The sequence below is a fragment of the Pelodiscus sinensis genome, chromosome 2, assembly GCF_049634645.1.
Source record: "Pelodiscus sinensis isolate JC-2024 chromosome 2, ASM4963464v1, whole genome shotgun sequence".
NCBI lineage: Eukaryota > Metazoa > Chordata > Testudines > Trionychidae > Pelodiscus > Pelodiscus sinensis.
In genome coordinates, this window is record NC_134712.1 from 209,406,113 (window position 1) to 209,431,444 (window position 25,332).

Genomic DNA, 25,332 nt, shown 5'->3' on the forward strand with positions numbered 1-25,332 from the left:
GTGGATGTGTGTTACAGAATAGAAAGACTTTCATTTTAGACAGAATGTGTGATTTTAATGTCTGAAGAATACATATGCTTATGAAGTGAGTCACACAGTACGTGCTTTGTGCTTCATTTCATAAAACCCTACAGGGTTTTTTTTCAGAGCTGCAAAAACAAAATCACAAGCCTATAATTATACCTGTATTTAAACCAGGAAGGAGAGTCTTTACAATTTCTTAAAATGGTCTTCAGTAGTGCCAATATCTCATATGGTAAAGCTGTAGTGAAGTAGATACCACCAGTAATAAGTTCAGAAACATCCATTGTAATTTTCATATTTAAAAATAAGTAATATGCATTTTAATAATCATACAAATAATTCTTCCCAAACACTACTCCTTTGGAGGCAGGGGTGCATGGTTTCCTCCAATGATGTCATTATTTTATCTCCATCAGCTAGTGGGGTGTGCGCTCTAACCTTATTTTGTTGCCATATGCCTAATGTACCTCTGTATCTGATCTTATCCAACTCAAGCTCCCAGGTTAGCTGCTCTGAATGGCTGGTCTACCTCTATCATCAAGTACATGCAACATTAAATTTCTAAAACATGTTTTTAAATACTACTAAATTGCTTGCATGCTGCTTTGTCATGTTTCAATCCTATTTCCCCTCCATTTTCCACAGGACTGTGGAACTGTCAACACTGATTTCGCTGCTACAAAATATGGTTCAGATGTATTTTTGTATCCTTCCCTTGTTTTGAGGCACTTATGCTCAGTTTATTGACACAAGTTTTTTTAATATTGTCAGTGCTGTAAAGCTCAATTCTGCACATACTGTGTGACTCACTTCTGCAAGCTCAATTCTGCTCTCCTTGGAAAAGTATCAACAAAATAGTCAGTTACATTTCCAGTACCAGAAGACTTACTGCAGATGAAGTTACATGAAGAATGATGAACACGGCTTAATTTTTTGATGCATTGGGCTGAGTATGCAAAATGTTGGCAGTTGGAAGCCTACAATTTTAGTAAATGAACGAATCAAATTTCGTTAAGGCAGCAGTGACAAAAGATAAGTAGGAAAATGTAAGATGTAACATTTATGTTCTTTTTTTTTTCCACCATTACTACAATGAAGTCTGCCTTGGCAAACAGTTTTTTCGGACAGGAGTTCCAAGTTATACAACTGTAAACTTAAAATGTATACATATTGAATGCTATTTTATGCTTATGAATTAGAACATGTTTACAATTTAAGTAAATTTGACATACACAATTAAATTAAATAGGGCACATACAGATTAATTATGTAACAAAGCGTTTTTAAATCTCTAGATATGGATCAACAATGACGATACTGTCCTCTGACTGTACTTACACAAAAAGGACAGATATAAGAGGTAACCTGCAACATTTAACTATTAATTTTGAGTGGTAGATGGACCCCTTAAAAAAGGGGGGGGGGGAGAACCTCTTCTAGCAACCCTTAGAATTACTTTTTTTTTTGTAGTTTCTCTATGCACTTTATAAAAACTTTACAAGACATGAGCCAGATCCTCTGCAGTCCTAATTTAGCCAAATCTCCCACTAAAAGAGAATTAAATGGGAGTTTTGGCCAAGTCAGGACTGCAGGATACAGCTCCAGATATAAAGGACTCCTTTCAACAGCCTCCTCTGAAGTGCAGCTAATCTTAGAGTAGAATATACAAATGAAGTGATAGTTGTACAGAACAGTAAAACCTTTAGACCAGAAAGTTTATCAACATACTATATGAAATTGAAACTTTGGGTGCAGATAATCCAGGTGGATAGAATATAGTTACTCAAACTGGAATTCAGCCAGGACATGAAGCCTTTGTGAAAATGCAAAGGGACTTTTAGTAAGTACACAAGAGTTCATTTTTATGTTTCACTGAAAAGATGGCACCTCTATCAGCATGCTGCTTGGGGTCCCCATCATACAATACCATCCTGAGCCTCCAAGTAAAATTTAGAAGTAAATACTTATCACTAAATCATTCAAGAAAAGGTTATACACAGTAAAGGTTTCCCCCCATTAAAATATATTTTAAAGCAGGCTGGTTTATATGTTATGATTATTCTTATATAATTTAGTTTGCCTGGCAGATGTATAAATAATCCTCTCCTACTTTCGTCTCTACATAATCATCATTAGTTTTTCTTCTTCTCTTTCCATGAGTCTAGAATTACTTTAATATTAGTCTTCTTTGAAGCACAAAATGTTGCTGAAACAAATTCCTGAGGAACTGTAGCTTACTTAAGAGCTACTATTCTAAACTGCTAGGCAAGAGACCACTGTGAAGGAAATCTGCATGTAAGAGTAAATATGAACCAACTCTTCGACTGGTTGACTCTCTGATGAGAAACCAAATTCTACATTACAATTTTAGCAGGACAGGCTTAGAGAGCTCACATATTCCTCGATAAGACTGGATCTCTAAAGTTAGTCTTAGTAGGCATTTTAGATAACATGTAAATGAGTAGTCATATAACTGCATAAAATATTATCAATTAGCTCCATAACTATGCGATAGTCCTCAGGGGCTGGGCCAGCAGTCAGTGTGCTTCGGCCCCACTCCCGGGGAACCCCCTGCCACCTTGCGCTACTGCCTCTCTATAAGAGGCACAGAATGGGGTGGCGGGTGGGCGCCAGACCATGAGAGGAGCTGGTTTAAAAATCAGATCCCTGCACAGACTGGCTCCACCAGCTGCCCCATGCTGCTGCCCCGTGATACAGACAGGGGGGCCGAGCTCCCTGCAGACAGAGGCTGCTCCGTGGCAGCAGCCTCTATCTGTGGTGGTCCCCAGGCTTGCTGCAGACACAAGCTGCTCTGTGGGATGCCAGAGAAGCATCTGCCCACAGGGAGCTTGGACCCCATACAGACAGCATCTACTGCCACGAAGCAGCCTCCCCTGCCCCCCAATGCTACTGCCTGTCTCCTCCCCCGTAGGGACAAGGGGGGGCAGGTGGGTTCAAAGAGCTGGCTCCCCATGCATATCTGATCCCGCCTGCCCCCCTCACCTTTCATGTTGCTGCTTTTCTATCAGAGGCAGCAGCTTGGGGGGCAAGGGTGTAACAAGCAGATTAGGTGCTGATACAGAGGCAGAAAGGAGGCGAAGGAATGCGTGCAGATGACAGGATTAACCGATAAAACCGGGCTTATTGGTTAATCGTGTAATCTATCTACACATTGGTTAATCGCATAGTGTATCTACACCTAAATATTAGATGCAGTAGGGTCACACCAATGTCATGAATCTGTATCTGAAGAAGAGTTGATAGTTTTAATGCACTGGAAGTGCCTCTTACCAGCCTAAAATCTAAACATTTTTTAAAACAGTTGCCACTGAATTTTTTTCATCACATGCTCTCGAATTTAGAATCACTGTCCCATCGCAGAAACTATGATAGTTTCCCTTCCTAGAGTTTACTTTCATTTTCTACTGAAAAATTCATTAGATTAAGTAGTTCCTTATAGAAATGTAATCTAAACAGCTGATCGGTTTCAAAGAGCAGCAAATGAAGGCCTGTGGCCAAAGCACAGTTTAACAGAGGAAGGAAAAGATGCTTTAGAAATGTAGTCGTATCGTGTCTGGACAGTGGAGTTGGCTCCCCTTACTGCTCATAAGGCTTGATTAACTTTCATTTTCTATTAAGAAACACATTCAGAAGCAGCTGAATATCCTTAATTATATTTTGCAGTCGTAAACCAAAGCACGTTTTTTTCCCCCACTGGAAGAGAAAACGAGGCCCAAATTGGGGAAGAAGCAGAAAATATCATCTAGAATTTACAATACTTACATTGTTTTCATGTAGTGGAAAGCTTTTCAAATCTTAAAATGTCTGACTGCAAAGAAGGGCATATGTTCATCTGACTGTTGATTAGCAATGCCAGAAATTTACTGAACTGTCTATAGAAACTGATTATAAATTTGCTAAAAAATAGCATGGCCCTGGTCGTTCTGTGATGTAATGTTTGGTGAGAACTGGAAGGAGGAGAAACAGCTAATTTTAATCACTTCAGTCTGATGCTTCTATCGAGAACAGATATCCTGTCCTTCCTGTATAAGTAGTATCCCTTCTAAATAAGAGCTAATTGCTTAGTTTTCCCAACACAGTGAATTTGTTTGTCTTGTTTACATGTCCTCACGTAACATCCAAAAATAGAGTGCAGCAAACAGAGCAAGGTTAATTTGCATATTGGTTAAATTAAAAAACCTTTGTCTTAGTATTTTCATAATGATAATTAATCTATTCTATAGAATAGCATCTGCAAGCTAGGCACAATAAAACTATTACAGATTGTATAACTTTAGAAACTATGAGTCTGTCACCAATGCTGTATGAATATGTACTCAGGCTAAAAATCATTAAAAATCCAATAGCCAGTTCTAAGACCCATGTACATAGGAAATGCCACTGCTACTTTTGAAGCTCAGCAGCAAAACTAACAACTGTCAGCTTTCTTCCTCCCCTCCAAAAATCTGACAGTTGAAAAGCAATTCAAATTTGAAAAATATTTCAGTTTGTCTTCATTTTCTAACCAGAAGATAATCCAAGACATATAACTTAAAAAAAAAAAAACCTTTAAAACTCACATTCTTAAAACATTTAAATAAAAACACCACCATTACATTTCTGCAAAAATAAAAGATTTTCTTATAGAATGTTTACTCTCTTCATTTGTTGTCAAGTTTAGATTTGTGCATTCCTAACTGCAACTGAATCCATTTCTTTGCATTTTAGCACATGTGTTTAGAGGAAACACATTTAAGCAAACTTACTCTGAGTTAACTCTTTTTTTTTTTAATTAGTGATGTGACTGGGACAAAAGCAACACAGAATTTACAGATATACTGCCCATTAATGAAAAAGGACTTCCATTTTTGCCCTCTTGGTCCCTGCTGGTTTTGGAGCCAGGCCAACTCGCACATTGTACCAACCCTTTTTAGATGAGTCTGATCTTTTTTAGATGACAAACAGTTCCACAATTAATTTTTTTTCCCCACTATTACCTTCTTCCAGAGTTAAAGACAGACAAGTAACATTCTTCAGGAACAAAAAGAGTAACTATTCCCCATAAAAAGACAATCTTATTCTATCTGAATTATATCATAATAAAAGGTGTATTTAAAAAAAAAAATCAGCAGAGAAATATACACAGGAAAAACTTTAAACCTTAACTGCACCACTCAGTGTTGCACTGTACTTTAGTACACTAGTGAATCAACTCCAAAATCTTAGTTAAAAAAGAAAATGATTTCTTACTTAAGACATTCAGAAACCTTGAATACAGATTACCACTGTGGAATCCACTGCCTAACCCTTTCACAGACACATAACGTCCTCCAGCTAGGGCAAAGGCAGCACACACAGCCACTTCCCCCAGGGTCGGCAGTGCCTGAGAGTGGCGGGTAGCGTGGAACCACACGTGTCCCTGGGCAAGTATCCCACCTTCTCACACCCAGATCCTGCAGCACTTTCCTTGGCTCAGCAAAATTTGTCATCCAGCATAACCTATGGCAGAGGTGGGCAATAATTGTAGATGGGAGTACACTTCAGAAATTTCTGAAGTGGCCCTGGGCTACCCCAGAAGGGGTGGGGTCTCGAGTGGACAAGGAAGGGCCAGAGCACTTCCATGCTTCCCTGCCCATAGACCCTGATTGGCCTGGGGGTGGGGGAATGGTGAAATCTTTGCTCCTCCTGCAATAGAGAGAACTGCCAGCTATTCTGAACAGCTGGTAGTTCCCTGTAGGCGCCCGAGCCCCTAGCAGCAGGAGGAGACTTTGTGCATTCCCCTGCCCTGCAAGAGCTTAGAGTCAAACTGCCGTGTGCCCCTTGCAGGGCAGGGGCAAGGTGGGAGGAGACTTTGTGCGCTTCCCTCAATCCCAGGTCCTGATGGAGAATTCACAGTCTCTCACTCCCTACCCCACCCTGTAAGGAGCACGCGGCACTTAAGAATCAACTGCCAGAGTTGACTAAGTGCCGCACGACCCTGGCAATGGAGGAGGAGACTATGTGCTCTCCTGTCCCCAGCCTCGATTGGCTTGGGGGCAGAAGAGTGGCAGGACCTTTTTTTTTGCCTACCCCTGCCCTCTGGTATTCCCGAGGTTGCTTGATTAAAGAAGTTCAAGTGTATTAAACTTCATCCTAGGAGTGATACCCAAAAAGAGATCTCTTGTGGACCTGAAACTAAAGATACTAGCTTAGATGATGATTCTTCTAAACACATATACCCAAAGGTAATTTAGACTATGTTTAGTAATCCTATAAACATTTATGCATGCGCTTAACAATACACATTAGTTATCTCAATAAAGTAGAAGCCTACATTTGTTAGTGGTGTAAAGGAAACTGTTCTAAAAACTGAAATTTCTTCAGATAATTATTGCTTTTATCCAATTGAACTATGTTTTTTTTATTTTACATCTATAGCAAGAATGGGCTGAAAAGGAGTAACACTCCATTACTTTAGGCAACTTTCCTAAACAGAAGCTTATAGCTATTGAAATAATTCATCAAGAAAAGCTACATATAAAAGTAAATTGAAATTCCCACTCAAATGATCAGTCTCTCTGGTCAGTCACATAGGGACATTTTAGAATTTTTACTCGGGTTTACAGCAACATTTAAATTGACAGAACAATGGTACCACATATGCAACAGATGTTGTGTAGTGAACCAACTCATACTGTGAGCAAAATTCTAATATGTAGAAATAATAGGCAATCAGGAAACAAAGACAAGTTACTAAAAGCATAACCTGGGAAACAAATAAAAAATTACAAAAATGGAAAATGAATCTGACTAGTCCTAAAACAAATTAGATTTCTAATTGAAATTAAACACACTATTCTGTCACTCTAAGTACTGGAAATGAAATTTATGGATGCTGGGATTTCCATTCACACAATGACATTTTCTCTCTAGCATACTGAGATGCTACTACTAAAGGCTAATGACACTACAGTGTACAGCAATGCTACTTACATCATTGTGTATTACATACTATATCTGTTAACTCTTTCAAATATTGGAACCCTAACTTCCATCTCTACCAAGTTCTACTGACATATACAATCTCGACAGAGAAAAATGAAAAATATTGACAGTGGGTTTAATATAAAATTAACCGAGAAGTCATTCTGAAAACTTGTTTGAGTATGCAATGCAGCCCAACCCAAATGTAAATTCAGTTCTCCATCAGCAATTTCTAAGTATTAAATGTGGCTTCTCTTGCATCTCACTGGATAGTTACAGATGTAATGTTAGAAAAATGCAAAAATAATTTATTTTCAACAGGTTCATAAACATTCACAGATTCACCATTCTGATCAAGCAACACACAATGAATATAGATTCTATGTAATCCTTTATGAAACACTTTTTTGAACATATACATGTGGCTTTCTGCATTCTTTGTGCTATACCCTTCTTATGTACTTATGACTCTTTGCTGTGCTCCTCTGACATACTTATGGAAGATGTTTGTGAAATTTCACAAACAAGAGGGGAAAACATGTATACAAACAAAACCAACTTGAAGATGAGTCCTCATCCGCAATCCTTCTATAACAACCAAACAAAAAATGAAAAACATTGATCTAATGAGGAAATTAAGGTGTAGAAGTAAAGGCAGGACACCACTCGGTATGCTCAAATGGACCGTTCTACTCTCACCTTTATCACGGTCATATAGCAAATCTTCTGTTGAGCAAGGACTCCCATCCTGAGATTCCGGGGGACAAAAGGGAGAGACACATGGTGAGTGGCTGCTGCAGCTGCTGCTGCGCTCTTGGACAGAGGGAGTCTGTGTATCAATGCTGCGTGTGCTACTGCTACGATAATGAGCAGGCAAGGGCGCTCTTCGACCATCAGGAATATCCAAGGGCTGCAATAGAAACAACACTTAAATTACATAGGAAGGGCCCAGTTATAAAAGCCTTCGGCCTGCAAAGCTCCTGATGGAAGACTCAGGTCTTGACTATAAAGATCTGTTTCAAACCAAACATATTATTTAAAAATGAAAGAATGATAAAATACACATTAATTCTTTTGCTCGAGAGCAACTGCTGCTGCAACAATATTTCTTATAAAAGTTTCAGGACTGGATGCATTTCAGTGTACGCTACCCTAGCATAACACGCTTTATTCTGCTTAAATATTTTAAAAATTAACAATGCAAAATGTTAAATAACTGCTTAACTTTACAACATTAGTGTAATTTCCAATAAGTCACTATTATTACAAAATGAAAAAACCCACCTTCACAAAGATCTCCAACTGATACCATTTTGTATTTTACGGTAACCCTAGATTACATGCCTCTGCCGACAGAGGCATGTAAAACAGGCTACCCGACATAGTCAATGAAGCGGGGATTTAAATATCCCCAACTTCATTAAAATAAAAATGGCTGCCATGAAACAAGGTTTACAGGAGCAGTCGACAAAGGCTTCCCTTGTTGATCGAGCCACGTCTTGACCCACGCGCTGTGCCGACGATCAGCTGAGCCGGCACAGCGCAGCAGCCATTTTTATTTTAATGAAGTCGAGGATATTTAAATCCCTGCTTCATTGACTATGTCGGATAGCCTATTTTACATGCCTTTGTCAGCAGGGGCATGTAATCTAGATGTACCCTTAGTGTGGCTCGTTTTGGCAAAAGAGCACAATGAAAAATGAAAACATAATAATATATTACAGATCTAGTATAAAAATTATATAAATTTTTTGACTATGGCTTACCATTCTCAGGTCCACTATCTAAGCTCTTTCTACCCATTCCCCTTTTGGTGGCAGTGACAAACTAAGTTGGTGCACTCCACCTATTTGCTGTTCTTCCCTCTTGAGCATATAGTTTTGTCTTTGAGAACAGTTTTTTCTCAAGATTTCCTGTCAAAACCAAATTATATTGCACTTAAAAACAGGAGAGGGGAAACAAATAAAACCAACAAACAAAATATGTCAACTTTATTTTCGTTAAAACATATGAAGTTGAGACTGTTAACTGAAACTGTGTTATGTATATGGTACGCTGCTCCTCAAGAAAGAAAACTCTGAATATAAATGGTCAAACTTTCGCTACCAGTAAGTGCCTGGTAAACATGCAACAGAGCATGCCATGAAACGATGTCTGAACACAAGCATTAAACACCTTCAGGGCTCAATCAGAATAGTTTTTCCTTATAATGATCATTAACAACCAATTGTTCTTTGAATTATAGAGAAAATAAATCACATATTACATTCTAAAGATGAATGCTTATCACTAATCAGGAATTAGATTTCACTATCAAGAAGATTAACAAGTACAGGCAGTCCCCGGGTTACATGGATCCGACTTACATCGGATCCCTACTTACAAACGGGGTGAGGAAACCCCGCACTAGCTGCTTCCCCCCAGCAGACCAAGGAGACACAAAGCTAGCGCCCCTCCCCCCCCCTCCCCCGCAGCAGACCAGGGAGACGCGGAGCGGCTTTTCTCAGCAGACACCTCAGGACTAAAGGACTGAGGGAAGTGAGGTGTGGGAGAATAAAACTGAGCTCTGGAGAAATGTTTGGCTAGAGTTTCCCCTACAATATGTACCAGTTCCGACTTACATACAAATTCAACTTAAGAACAAACCTACAGTCCCTATCTTGTACGTAACCTGGGGACTGCCTGTATGTAAAAAGGAAAAAAAAATCTAAAAAAATGGCTTTAACAAAGTCAGTTTTAAATACTTAAATTTTGAGAGGTAAAAATGCCACTGTACAGTCTGGAAGTGTATATATACCAAATATTATATCTTGCAATGAAGCTAAGATTCTGGAAAATAAAAGTTTTCATTCATGCGTCTAGACCAAGAGACAGACACAATTTCATGTAAGTAACTGGTGTTCACCACTTAGAAAAATGCCTATAGATATTTCAGAGATTACTTTATTTCTGCAGAATTCTACTTCCTCTTCATATAAAATCCAAGCTCCTTTTTTGTACTAAGGAAAAGAACGGTTACTTACCTGTAACTGTTGTTCTTCGAGATGTGTTACTCATGTCCATTCGAAGTAGGTGTGCGCACCGCGTCTTCCGGAACGTTTTCCCTAGAGGTACCCATAGCGCCGGCAGGGAGCCCTCTGGAGTGGCGCCGCCATAGCGGGGCATAAGTACCCCTGCCGGCGCTACCCCACCTCAGTTCCTTCTTGCCGGACACTCCGACGAAGGGGAGGTAGGGTGGGAGTCGAATGGACATGAGCAACACATCTCAAAGAACAACAGTTACAGGTAAGTAAACCGTTCTTTTCTTCTTCGAGAGGTTGCTCATGTCCATTTGAAGTAGGTGACTACCAAGCTAAACCCCACGGAGGAGGGGTCGGAGCAGTCATGCCACCAGAGTCATGAAGTGAGGTGAACAATAAACTGATTTATTTGAACAATTCAACACTGATAAGGTACCATTTAAGAACAAGACAACCGGAAACATATTTACATCACAGATTTGAGGACTGCAGAGCCCACCCTTGCATCCTCCCTGGCCTGCAGAGGTAGCGCATAGTGTGTTGCAAACGTGTGAAGGGAAGACCAGGTGGCTGCCCTGCAAATTTCTGTGATCGGTACCTGGGCACCAAAGGCCACCGAGGACGCCTGCGCCCTGGTGGAGTGTGCCTTCACCCTGGGTGGGGTTTTACCAGCCAGGTGATAGCATTCTGTGATGCATTGCACCACCCATCTTGATAGCCTTTGCGTGGAAATAGGCGACCCTTTGACCCTGTCCCCGAATGCAATAAACAACTGATGTGATTTACGGAACGGCCTGGTCCTATCAATGTAGAACACCAGCACCCGCTTGGCGTCCAGGGAGTGCAGAGCCCGCTCCTTAGAGGAGGCATGGGCTTTGGGAAAAACACCCAGGAGATTTATCTCCCGGGACAGGTGGAATGGTGATACCACCTTCGGAAGGAAGGCTGGATGAGGCCATAGCCTTACATTGTTATTGGAAAAGACAAGGTAGGGTGGGTCTATAGTTAGCGCCCTTAGTTCCGACACCCTTCGAGCCGATGTAATGGCCACGATAAAGGCAACCTTCAATGAAAGGTGCAGCAGGGAACACGTGGCCAGCAGTTCAAAGGGAGGTAGCATAAGCCTGTGGAGGACCACGTTAAGGTCCCAGGCGGGAAGCAGGGCCCTCACCGATGGGTACAGCTTTTCCAGGCCAGTAAGAAACCGTTTAACCTCTGGGTTAGAAAAAAGGGAGACTCCTGCCATACCAACATGGAAGGCGGAGAGAGATGCCACATGGACTTTGATAGAAGAGAAAGATAGGCCACTAGACCGAAGCTGGAAAAGGTAGTCAAGAATAGTTGGGATAGGAGCCGAGGACGGGTGTACTCCTCTCCGGGACGCCCAAGACGAGAAGCGCCGCCACTTGGCAGCGTATGACCGTCTAGTAGAGGGTTTCCTGCTACTGAGGAGAACCATCTGAACCTCTTGGGAACATTCCCTTTCAGGTTGGTTCAACCACGGATAAACCATGCCGTTAGATGGAGAGACCGGAGATCCGGGTGAACCATGATCCCCTCGCCCCAGGGTTGAGTTAGCAGATCCCAGACTGGAGGGAGTGCTATTGGGTCCTGGAAAAGCATGTCCACCAGGATGGGGAACCAGAACTGTCTGGGCCACCTGGGGGCTATGAGAATGATCGAGGACTGAAATGTCCTCACCCTGGTCAATACCCTGGAAATTAGGGGAAACGGGGGAAAGGCATAGAGGATGCCCTCTGGCCACACGGTCGTCAGGGCATCCCCCAGGGAATATTTCCCCAGTCCCAGCAGGGAACAGTAGTACCTGTACTTGGCACTGCTTGCCGAGGCGAACAGGTCTAGGCGGGGATAACCCCACCTGCGGAAAACCTGGCGGAGAGCAGAGTCCTTGAGGGTCCACTCATGGGCTCCAAAGGATCTGCTTAGCGTGTCCGCTAGCAGGTTTTTGCACCCCGGGAGGTATTCCGCTTGAGGTGTGATGCCGTGCATGACACACAAATGCCAAAGTTGCAGGGCCTCTTTTCAGAGGGGAGGTGAACGCGCCCCACCCTGCTTGTTGAGGTAAAAGACCGCCGCTGTGTTGTCCATACGAACCAGGATCGAGCGGTGGGTGAGCCTTGGCAGGAAGGCTTCGCAGGCTCGCCTCACCACCCGCAATTCCCGGATGTTTATGTGTAGGGCTCGCTCGGAGGGGGACCAACGGCCCTGAGTTCTGTGTCGCCCCAGGTGCACTCCCAAGCCCAGGTCGGACACATCGGTGACCAGCATCAGGGAGGGAGGAGGGGTATTGAACGGGACCCCACTGCGTACCACAGGTTCCTGGGTCCACCATAGGAGGGAGTCCAGAATTACTTTGGGCACCGTAATTATCGAGTCCCAAAGACCCCTGGACTGGCTGAAGGCCTTCGCCAACCACGCCTGCATGAGTCTAATCCGCAACCTGGCATGGCGGACCGTGTACGTACATGCCGCCATATGGCCTAGAAGCCTGGAGCAGACCCGAGGGGTCATTATAGGTGACCGAGTTAGCCCCGAGATCAGCTCCACTAAGGAGAGGAACCTGCTCTTGGGCAGGAACACCCTTGCCACCCTCAAATCGAGGAGGGCTCCCACAAATTCTATCTGATGCGAGGGAGTCAGGGATGACTTCTCAATATTTATCAGGAGTCCTAACCTTAGGAAAAGGGTTCTTGTGAGTGCCACGTGAGTTTTTACCTGCCCGTACGAGCGACCTCGGATCAGCCAGTCGTCAAGGTACGGAAACACATGCACCCCTTGTTTGCGGAAATATGCAGCAACCACTGCTATGCATTTCGTGAATACCCTAGGTGCCGTACATAAACCAAAAGGGAGCACCGTAAACTGAAAATGGCATTGGCCCACCATAAACCTGAGGAACCTCCTGTGGCTGTGTCTGATTGCCACGTGGAAGTACGCGTCCTTGAGGTCGAGAGTTGCATACCAGTCTCCTAATTGTAGCACTGGGATGACCAATGCCAGGGTCACCATTCTGAACTTGTGTTTTACTACCACCTTGTTTAGATCTCGGAGGTCCAAGATAGGACGGACCCCTCCCTTCGGTTTGGGGACAACAAAATAACGGGAGTAAAAACCCCTTCCTTGCAGCTGCGGAGGAACCTCCTCTATCGCTCCTTTTTCGAGGAGCACAGACACCTCCTGACAGAGGATGTGTTCGTGAGGAGTGTCCCTTACTAGAGACAGCGAAGGGGGATTTGAGGGCGGCGGGCCTAGGAAAGGGATAGAGTAGCCTGCACTTACAATGTTCAGAACCCAGGCATCTGAAGTTATTAAGGCCCAAGCATGGGCAAAAAGGGATAGCCTGGCCTCAAACAGGGAGCCAGGACAGGAGATTGGTATGGGACTCTCGAACGAGACGTCAAAACTGAGGCTTGCCCTGATGGGAAGGACCGTGAGGATCTCCACGCTGGGTATCGGTTCTGGGGCGACGACGTCGACCCCTAAACCCGAGGGTGCGCGGCCGCCCCGGAACCTCCACCGGAGGCCCAGGGACGGCGCCTCCAGTAATCCCCATGGGGGACCTGGGTCTGCGCCCTTCCCTGCTGCCTATAGGGCAGCTGTCGCCGCTGTGGAGCTGGCGTGTGGATGTCCAAGGACTTCAGGGTGGACCTAGTGTCCTTCAGGGTATGGAGCCTAGAGTCAGTGTGCTCCGAGAACAGAGCTTTGCCCTCGAAGGGCAAGTCCTGAATTGCATGCTGCACGTCCGGGGGAATTCCCGAGACGTGGAGACATGTCCCCCGACGCATAACGACACCAGTCACCATCATGCGGGCCACTGAATCCACAGTGTCCAGAGCCGCCTGGAAAGCAGTTCACGAGATGACTTTGCCCTCTGAGGCAACAGCTGCGAACTCCTGACGGTCCTCCACAGGGAGTCTGTCTCGGAAGTTTTTGACGGCCTGCCAGGTGTTAAAGGCATACCTACTCAGCATTGCCTGCTGGTTTGCAATGCGGAGTTGTAACGCCCCCGTGGCGTAAACCTTATGGCCCAATAGGTCCAGCCTCTCAGGCTCCCTAGCCTTTGGAGAAGGGCCCGGCTGAGGGAGTCTTTCCTTTTGGGCCGCGGCCTGCACAACTAAGGACCCGGGGGTGGGTTGTGAGTACAGGTAATCATGCCCCAAGTTTGGGACGTAGTAACGCCTCTCGACTTAAGGGTGGACCTTTTAAGGTAGGGGTCAAGGTTGCTGGCGTTTGCCACAGGGCGTTGGTAATCTTTGATACTGTTTTGTTAAGTGGTAAGGCTAATCGCGCAGGTGCGTCTTCCGTGAGGCTGTCCACCATTGGATCCATGTCCTCAATGACAGATTCCACCGGAACGGCCAAGTTGGCAGCCATGCGGTGGAGGAGGTCTTGGTGCATGCGGGCATCCATTGACGGCAGACTCAGTGTAGAGTCTGCTAGTGCCTCGTCCGGGGACGACAACGACGACTCCTGAAGTGGCACAGGAACAGTTGTCGCCAGCTGCGGAGCCATCTGAGTAGCTTGCGTTCCCGATGGGTCCACCTCCGGTGCCGGTGGTTGCGGTGCCGCTGGATTGGGTTGAGGTGCCCGGGGAGGGAGGGGCTCGGGACAGGCACACCGACGGTCGGGAACAGTGCCCTGACGTCCCTGACCCCAGAGAAGGAGGCAGCTGACCTTGCCACTGATGGTAGGCCCAGGGGGTCCAGAAAGGCCACTGTGGGTGCGGAGGCCACGTTTGTTGAGTGTGGCCCCTCCTATGTCTGGACCTGGATCTATGGGTCGAGGATGCCCTCGAGGAGCCTGAACGGAAGGAGGAAGCATCCGAGTCCGAGGAATAATCGGACTCCGGCCAGGGTGGAGCCGATGAAGAAAGCGGGGCAAACCTTGCCATTGACTCAGGCTTACCCGTATGAGTATGGGCCGGGGGACCCATGCCCTGTGTCGGAAGGCCCGCTGACGGTTGCGGCACCGGGGTGCCCGGGCCCGGTGCCGGCTGAGTCGCCAGCAGCTGCGGCTCCGGGGTGCCCAGGCCCGGTGCCGGTTGAGTCGCCAGCAGCTGCGGCACCGGGGTGCCCAGGCCCGGTGCCGGTTGAGTCGCCAGCAGCTGCAGCACCGGGGTGCTCAGGCTTGGTGCCAGTTGATACGCTGCCCAAGGCTGCGGCACCGGGGTGCTCAGGCCCAGTGCCGGTTGAGTTGCGGCCGGTGGTTGCGGCACCGGGGTACCCAGGCCCGGTGCCTGGCGAGACCACTGTGTCGATGAAGGCACGGAGACGGACGCCGGCTCCTGGATGACCTCCACGGAGGAGAGAAAGGTCTGAGTGGACGCCACATGGCTACTCAGATACGGTACCGGCACCACCGCCAGGCGGGGAGCTGGCAAGGAGCTCAACTGTATCTCAGGTCGCGCATGGCTGGAAACTCCCTGAGAGTGACGGCTCGGCGACGAGAGGGGTGCCGAAGTAGCGATCGGTACTGACCCCACATGGGGTGGTCCCGATGCATAAGCCACTTTAGCATGCCGACCTGGGCCATGCTGGGGCGAAGCCGTAGCCAGCCGAGCCTCCGACGATGGTGACCTCGACCCTTCCGAGTCAACCGAGGATGGAGGGGAGGTTGTGAGGCTAATAAGGTCCTGCGCCGCCTCGAACATATCCGGCGTGGACGGGCGGTGTGGAGGCAGGCGACCAGGACTACCTAGACCTCCTCGGCACCGACGGTGCGGAGGGGACGATACGCGCACCGGAGAGCCCACAGTGCGGTGCCCCACCGACGTTGTCTTCTTCGAAGGGGATCTTCCCCGGGATTTCTTCACTCTCTTAGTCGGAGGAGAGTGCGATCGGTGCCGAGAAGCCGACGCGCAGTGCCGGTGAGGGGCGTCCCACGTGGAAGCCGGTGCGCTGCGCACCACAGGCTGTTCCGGAGGCACCGGCTGAAGCACTGTCTCTATGAGGAGAAGTTTCAGGCGGGAAACCCTTTCTTTTCTGGTACAGGGCTTAAAGGACTTGCAGATTTTACAGGCAATAGCCAGATGAGCCTCACCCAAGCACTTAAGACAGCTGTCATGTGGGTCGCCCCTGGGCATAAGCTTCCCGCAGTCAGCGCACGTCTTGAAGCCTTGCGGACCTGGCATTCCTTACCCCCAAGGGGGAAGGAACAAAGCAAAGAACCTAACTATCTAACTGAGAGAACTATTTACAAACGAATGTGAAAACGGGAACCATTAACTAACTAAGTAGGCTGGGAGATATGGAGACGCTCCAACGACCGTCGCTGCGGTAAGAAGGAACTGAGGTGGGGCAGCGCCGGCAGGGGTACTTATGCTCCGCTATGGCGGCGCCACTCCAGAGGGCACCCTGCCGGCGCTACAGGTACCGCTAGGGAAAACGATCCGGAAGATGCGGTGCACGCGGTGCACATACCTACTTTGAATGGACATGAGCAACCACTCGAAGAAGAATGCAATTTTAAAATGCCTGTCAAAATACTAACTGTAAATTTTCACTTTAATATTGTGTCTTATGCGAAGAAGTATTTACATTCTGCCATTAAAATTGAAAAATAGCCTGAATTGCTTTTAACATTTGAATTATATATTTCAAAATTACTTTCCATGAACCATATCTAAAGTTTATAGAGTATGTTAAAAATTGAGGTCTTCACTGAAGCAATAAAGTAATTAATTCACAACAGCTGCTGTTACTTCGTATGATAAATTTATGGAAAATTACATACTATTTTCTGTACTGTGTATGTTTTTAGTAAAAGTATTGAGTCATTTGTGTTAGCCTTTTGAATACTGACAGAATAATAGCTACACCCAGAAGATGACATGAGATAGATAGCTATTTGTCTCCCTTTCTTTCTTGCAACAAGACCCTTAGGCAGAGATAGAGACATGGCCAATCTGATAGAAGCATGCCTGTTTGAAGGAACTCCATTAAAATGCACCAATAAACTACTCACAGTGGTAGTCTTCATTTTTTAAAGAAACCACGTAAAGTCTGAGCATTAATGTTACTGAGATGCAATATACCCATAATAGGCACAAGGGATCTAGTTTCCATGTATTTTATCGTTATTTACAAAACTAATATTTCAATCTCATAAAATTAGAATTTTTTCTATTTAAAAACACCACCCAGGCTGTAATGTACTGGCAGAGACAAGATACAAACAGTGCTTTCCCTTATAACAGCCGAGAAAGTAAACAATATGGGTGTGTCTAAACTATACACCTCTGCCAAAAGAGGGATGTAGATTAGGTACATCACTATTGCAAATGAAGTGGGAATTTAAATATCCCATGCTTCATTTGAATAGAAATGGCCACTGCTTTTTGCCGACATGGCACTTTGCCGGCAAAAAGCGGCAGTCTAGACGGGGATCAGTCAACAAGAAAAGCCTTTTCCGACCGATCCTGTAAACCTCGTTAATACAGGACTTAGAACAAGACACACAAACTAGCTTACTCTCTTACTGCAGAAGTATTAGGAAGTTAAACAAAATACATGGTTAAAGTGAACACTTAAATGGCTAATCTTTTTTAGGATGGCTTTTTAATAGTGTCACAGCTAAATTCTATTTTTAAAAGGCTTATGTAAAAAAGTTTGGATAAAATTTGTTCATTTACACTTAATGCACAGAAAAAAAATTAAGTGCCCAGCTCCTGGGCATTTGTCTATTGGTTGAACACTGCAACTGGACACCTGTGTTTTTCCGTACGTCAAACATGAGGGGTTGAACATGGTTTCCATCTACATGAAATCCAACACTCCTCCTTCAGTCACTGCAAACACATCTGTAAATCAACTGCAAACTGAGAATAAAATCCACCCTCCAAAGCCACACACATGGCTTCATGAGGAAAGTGATCACGGTTCATAGTATGAATGTAAAGAAGAGCAACTAAAGAAGACTAGAACTAAGGGTTACTGGCAAGAGACAGCAAAAAGGAAAATAGGTTAGTGCTAGACAAAAGGTTGGGGGGAGAATCAACAACAGCTAAGAAGAATACAGAGGGCTTTCATACATGTATTAAGAAAGGAAGCAATAGTAGGAAGAAATTAAGTCCATTAAATAAATAAGGAAAGGATATTAACAAGGACTTAAACAGTTAATATTTAACTGTTTTAACAAGAAAAAAGGAAGAGTTGAGAGATCTTTAAAGAGATGTAAATATTTAAAATATGCATATTACTAAAGAGAAGGAAAGGGATTATTTGAAAATATACAAGTTTGCCACCATTCAAACTATATTCTGCTGGAATAGTAAAGGAATTAGCTAATAAAAAGTTACTGTGCCTTTAACAATTATTTTGAGAATATAAATACATAGTGTGAGTATCCTAGCAATTATTATCCTACAAGTCTAATTTCTACCCCTAGTTAAAAAAATATGAAATAAATGAGAGAAAATATTTCTAGCTTCTAGAGAGTCAAGAGCAAATAGTCAGCATGGGGATACAGAATATATCTTGTAAACATAACTGTTTATTTAAAAAAATACACTTACAAAATTAAGTTGTTACAAGGAAAGTAGAAAAGAATGTATTTGTGTGCTAATAAAGCACATTCTGCATACGGAAGTCTTAATTCAAACCTGATTCGCGTGAAGATTCACATATATTGAAAAAGCCTTCTGAAAGACTGTAAACAGAATATAATGATAAATATCAAGGTATCAAATTGGGGGAGAAATTTAATAGATTACCAACTAAACCTGTGGATTAAATTTCAGCTGAAGTCAATGAAGTTGCATTCATGTACTCCAGTGCTTAATTTGGTCCTACATTGTATCCAATCTTATTTGAAGTTCATTAACAATCTAAAAATTGAATTAAAAGCTCATTCAAAAAATTCACAGATAAATTGGGAGATGGGGGAAATGACAAAAACCATACAAGAAGACTTCTAAAAATCAGAAACTACAAAAAATAAAATGCATTGTATAATATTTAAGGGAAAAGAATCCAAAAGGTAGTTATCTAACAGGAGAGAGAATTTGTGAAGCAGTAGTGCTCAAACTTAGAAATGACAATGGACAACCAAGTAGACATGAATATGCAACCGTGAGCAGCAAATAAAGACATTATAGAGCAAAAAAATGACAGTCATCCTTAACATGGCTCTGGTGCAACTGCACCTATAATATTTACTTCAGTTTTAATACCTTCACTACAAAAAAAAAAACCACACACACACACACACACACACACACACACACACACACACACACACACACTGACATTCACTGTAGAGCAACAAAATGTATTAGGGAGCTGGAGGCACTGACATACAAACAAATATTAAGAATTATTACTTGGCTAGATAACTAGGCTGGGTAGTGGAGTTATCACAACATTATAGAAATATTTGTCCACCTAGTAGACAAACTTCTCCCAAAGGCACCCCAGGATATTATTTCAAATTTTTACTTTGAAGCCCATAAATGAAAATGGAGAAGAGTTATTTAAGTTAATTTAAGAGGGTATAACTATTAAATGAAGAGACAAATATAAACTATAAGCGAGAGAGAGTAAGTGTGAGTGTGAGTGAGTGTGCGCTTCCCAACAGTGAGATCTCTTAAGCTATTTAGTAATATTTGCATGAAAGTGATGGAAGGTCAGTCCTTGGGATATTTTATATTATATTTCTTGTGCATAAAACACAAGAAACTGTCTTGTGTAATACTAAAATCTCCCCTGGCAAAAGGCTCAGCTAGATATAATAGGTCAGATCTCTAACTTATGATTCTTTGGACACAAAAAAGAAACACTAGATCTATCACGCTCTTATGAAGTGAGGTTCACTTATTTGATCTTGTAAAATGCTGAGTTCTCTGGCTCCAATCCAGCAAACGTTTAAGTATGTACTTAACTGCTTTGCTGGATCAGAGGCAGAGCATTCAAACAACTTACATTGTTGAGTGCATCATGTACAATAAGAAGATGTCAGACTCCAAGAATATTGATTAGTCTGATAAAACCAGAGGTCATAAATTTCAAAGATCACAACTCTAACCAAGGTGACATCAGCAATGGCACTGTAATACAGACTACAGATAGAGCCCTGCACAGATACAAAATTTGTTTCTGCATCCACATCTCTACCCACATAAATGAGTCGCAGATATACACATAGGCATCTGTAGATGCAGATATCTGCAGATATAATGTGGGTATCTACACATTTGTAGGGTTTTAGATTTAAAAAAAAGTATTGCATCTACATCCATATCCACAAAAATAAGCTACAGATATTTGCATCCACAACCACAGATGCGGATACCCATAGATATAAAGTGGCTATCCATGTATTTCTAGGTCTCTAACTATAAAAGACAGCAATAAGACTATGTTTATTGTTTCTCGGATTTTTCAAATGCTGTCAAAATACCACTTCTAAATAGAAAACTCGAGCCTTGGAAGACCAGATTTAATGCCTCTGGACAAGGTAGGATTATTTTACCATTTTTTGTGTTCTAACACCATAATGAAGTAACATAAATATCAGCTTTTGGCATCTCAAAACTCATGTACATAAACCACTGTATGAACTTTTGCAAAACCAGATACTAAAGCTTTACCATGACTAGAGTTAATCAGAAAATATTTTCCTCCCTTGGTGGAGAACCAAAAGTAAAATATTTTCCTTTCAGTGAAATAATTCAGTTCTGAAATGCTGCCGTGGTGCACGTCATGAATGTATATTTTGTTCCTATTCTCTTCTATAAGCAGTATCACTAGCTGGTCTATATCTCTCATAATTCACCACAGTCTCCTCTCTTGGTGAGGACAGATGAAACACCAACAAGATGAAGTCCAGTTCTGGAGCCTAGTCATCAAACGAGAAGGGGGACAGAAAGGTAATCGAACTACAGCTCTCACCAAATACCACAGCAGCACGAAATGGAAATATTTTGTTTTTCAGAAATTTGGGTTTTTAATGAAAAGCTAAAGTTTTCTGTAGAAAGCAGATATTTTTTTCCAAAAAGAAAACTTTTTCTATGGTTTTGGCAAAATAAAATGTAACAGAAAATTGTCAAGTCAATCCTAGACTTAAAGCCATGATGCTTCAATCATTTAGAAGTTTTGTGCAAACTACTAAATTCTGATAATTAAACATGTAAATACACCCCTAAACCTTACCTTGGATACATCTTCTTTTCCACTATTTTCTTTAATGAATACTTTCTCTAATTCAGGGCTTATTCCTTCTACATTGCACGGCACGCGTGAAACAGCTGATTTTGGCACTGAAATATTTGACAGTGGCATAGGGACTGATCTTGAGATAGATGCCTAAAAGGTAAATGAAATAAAATGTTATATATGTTTTAAAATTGGAGAATTTCATAAAATGGAACTTGGGTATTAGTAAAAGGTCATCACATTTTTAAAATCGATAAATAGTGAATTGAAGAATCACATACTCTTAAAATCTAGAAGAGACATCTCTAGTTTGTGAATATTAAAACATACATTGCACTAAGAAACTAGAGACACAGAAATTAAAGCTTAGATAAATTTAATGCCACTCACACTACTTTTTCTTGGAAAGTAAACAATCAAATTTTTACATGAAATATTTTACTGCAGTGCTTTCTATTACTTGGCATGTGTACTTTGTAGGGAATGCAAAGGTGTGGCATGAAGAATGCAAGGAGAGAAAAACCTCTGACAAACAAAGCCTTCAAACAGATAAAAGAAGTGAAAAGAAGCAAATATAAACAAAAACAACAAATCTAGTCAGAACACTTCTTTATAATTTTCCTCATATCTTGTACCGACTTCCTCTGTAGATAGACACTGATGGTTTATTTTGTATACCAACCCAAATGCATGCTCAAGTTTAACTCTGCCATTTCCGGATATCTGAGTGGCTAGCCGTGCAATATTAACATCTCTATATGCAGTTTTTTTCTTTTTTCACTGGTTAATGTTCAAAATAAAATATCAAATATAATGACCAAGAACAAAACTATACTTCCACAATAAGACTAAGTTTCCTTATGTACTATTTTATGTTTTCACTGCACCATTTTCTATGCCCTCACTGTATGCAGTACTTTATTACTACATATCTCATGGAAGACTTGCAATTTGGGCAGACAAGCCAGCAGAGTTAGTGTGCTATGGATCATAAATATATGACGAAGATTAAAGTTGCATTTGAGCTTCTGTTTAGTGATATTTAAATATATATTTAAATATTTAAGATCGGTGTTCTTGGTTTATGCTCTTTTGTGCCATCACGACTGATTGCTTTGGAAATGACTTAAACTGGCATGTGACTTTCTGAAACATCCTGAAGAACAGATACATTGAGAAACCAAGATCTTGTTTCCACGTATACTTCACAAGTATTAAGGAACAAGGGAAGGGAAATAGTTATTTGTACAAACATCATAATTAGGTATCACATTTTACAGACAAGAAAAAAAATAGTCCCTATTCCCAAAAAAAGCTTCTACCTTAAATTTGCTTTCAGTGATGTTGAAGCCATTTTGGTCCTAGGAATGTTAAATTTAGTTTAATCAACTTATCGATTAGCCACAGAGGGGTTAGCTCCTGCCTTGGAGCTAACCCCACTCCAGCTCTGCCTTTTAAATGGATTAAAGACCCTGTCATCTCTTAAATCCATTTAAAAGGGTAAAGTGCAGCAGGAGGGACCCAGCATGAGCCGGGAAAGCTGATTCTCGGCTCACGCAGGGCCCCTCCTACTGCACACCAGCCTTTTAAATGGATTAAGAGCCCTTGGCTCTTCATCTTTTAAACAGCTAGTGTGACGGCGCGTTGGGGGTCCCCCGTCTCCTGCACCCCGAAATGGCACAAACAGACTGCACCAGCCGGTGGAATAGAGGAAGTTTATTGCCTCTCCAGGATACAGCACAGCACAGATGTAATCTGGTCACAGAGCTGGGCTAGGATGCCTCAGGCCCCCTTGAGATGGGGGAGACTGGGCCCCTAAACTCCAGCCCCTTTCCGTAGGCTGTCTCCTCCATGCTCTCAGACAGCAACTAACTCACCTTCTTCCAGCCCTGCCCCCCAGCCAGGGCAGCATTCCACCTTCCTTTGTTCCTCTCCATGGGGGGGTGTCTGGCCATACTGGTTTGCATAGTGACTCATCCTGTTTTGCTGGGTCGTGGTACCCACGGCAGCCAGTGGGGGTTACCCCAGAGCCAGCAGCATAGAAACCAGCCAGGTACCCCCACTACGTCACAGCTAGTCAGCAAGAGGAACCCAGCGTCAGCTAGGACAGCTGATTCCCGGCTTGCACTGGGTCCCTCCTGCTTTAGCATTTTAAATGGATGAAAAGCCTATACACTTAAAAAGCAAAGGTGTGACAGACTAGGCATGAGCCAGGAATCAGCCAATTCCTGGCTCGCCCCTGGTCTCCCCTACCCCCCCTGCCTCCCATGGATGGTGCTGGGGGGAACTGGCTTTTAAGTTGGCTCCCCCAGGTACCAGTTCCTGCTCTTGCTGCCTCTGATAGAGACAGGAGGGTGGGGAAGCAACTAGTTGATTAATCCCTCGACTATCGGATAACCTGTCCAGGCCTTTAAGGAACTGGCCCACAAAATGGTCCACAAATACTGAATGACCAATAAACACTGATATTGCGGCCAGATGATCCTTAATGGAGGAAGTAGCAAGCCTCTGTTGTTTCTAACCCACCAGGTATTCTAGAATGAGGGGAACCAAAGTCTGTCATGGCTGGTGCCCTGCTGTAGGGTTCACAAGCAAAACTCTTCCATTTGGAAGCATATGTGGCCAGCTTAGAAGGCTTCCTACTAGCCAGCAACATTGTCCTCACTCCCTCCCAACACTTGCTCCAATGCACTCAACCATGGAACCTCCAGGCCATCAGGAAGTGCCACTGACACTTGATGGAGCCTTGTATGCCAATGTTGTCTGGGCCATGCTGCACTGTCCTTGCCAACCTTGATCAACACCCTGTGAATTAAAGGGAAGGGGGAAAATGGATACAGAACCCCTTCCCCCAGTGAATTTGGAAGGCATTGTCTAGGGAGCCCTTGCTGCTGCCTAGGTAGGCCTGACACTTCCTGTTCTCCCGTGTTGCAAAGAGGTCCATCCAGGGACAACCCCTCCTCTTGAAAAGCCACTGCACAACCTTCCATCTGAGAGACGACTCATGAGCATGAATGAGCACCTGAGTTTGTCAGCCAGAGAGTTCTGAGATCCCGGCAGGTAAGATTCTAGCAAGTGTGTATTAAAGGGAGGGGATCCCGTTAAGCACAGACCTCATATAGCCTCAGGCAGCAGCCCCACACAGTAAGTCCTCACTTGGTGCCCTGCCAGAACTGGTTCCAGCCAGGCTTAAATGCGATGCAGAGTCCACTCAGTACAGATGCACTATTTCGAACTAGCAAAACGCTATTTCAAAATGCATTTTGTGTATAGACGCGTTATTTCTAAATAAGCTATTTCAAAATAAGATATTTCGAAATAACACTGTAGTGTAGACATACCCATAGGGAAAAACCCTTCCTGGGAACAGTGAGTGCATGGCACACACACACCTAAGTTGGAATGCACATGAGCAATCACTTGAAGCAGCAGCAAGAATGACCATGTAAGAAATGAGTATGTTAGAGCAATTTGACAGTAATACTATTCAGCAAATAATATAAATATACCAGTACATGCTCAATACTCATAAATGAGAAAAAATGAGTGAGTACTGATTCACATGACTTGGACATGTAAATGCAGTCCTAGCTACTATGTCAGAAGAGAGTTCATCATATTAAGACTGAAGGAAAAAGGCAAGAGAAGCTGCCCAAGAGATGGTGAGATGCTATAAAGGAAAACATGTTATTATGTTGGGGGGGGGAGAGGACAGAGAATATGGCATGGAGCATAATACCTTGGAGAAAGAGGAACTGTATACCATTTGATGGGATTAACACAAAGAAAAAGAAATTTTACACTGAAAAACTAAAGCTGCTTGTATTTATTTTTTATGGAGTGAGCTGAATTTCAACTTTTGTCAAAGGGGGAGGAATATAGAAGAAGTGCATAGTGTGGGAAGGAAAAAGAGACAGAGCAAAGGTCTGGAGGATATAGGAGTATTGGAAAGGGGCACTTGGTAGGGATGAGAAAAAAATGCAGCTCCTAGTGTGTTACTTTATAAGTAATGTTAGTCAGTTTCATTCCATCTTTTAAACTAATGTTACTTGTAAAGGTCATTCTATCCTTGAAATTGACTAAATGTGCTTGTAAAATTATTTCCTACAATCTCCATGAAATCAAATACTTTACCATTTACACTGTAGTGAATT

General features: G+C 43.3%; 1 protein-coding gene across 2 annotated transcripts in view; it reads right to left on the reverse strand.

The window, feature by feature from the left end:
• The window catches only part of GLCCI1 (glucocorticoid induced 1), an 88,068-nt gene that overhangs the window by 7,570 nt on the left and 55,166 nt on the right, over positions 1-25,332 (reverse strand). For both annotated transcript variants that reach the window (XM_075922316.1, XM_006114515.3), the window contains exons 5-6: positions 21,176-21,328; positions 7,687-7,897 (exon numbers count right to left, since the gene is read on the reverse strand). In XM_075922316.1, coding sequence (XP_075778431.1) covers positions 7,687-7,897; positions 21,176-21,328 — 364 coding nt within the window. The remainder of the gene's footprint in view (positions 1-7,686; positions 7,898-21,175; positions 21,329-25,332) is intronic.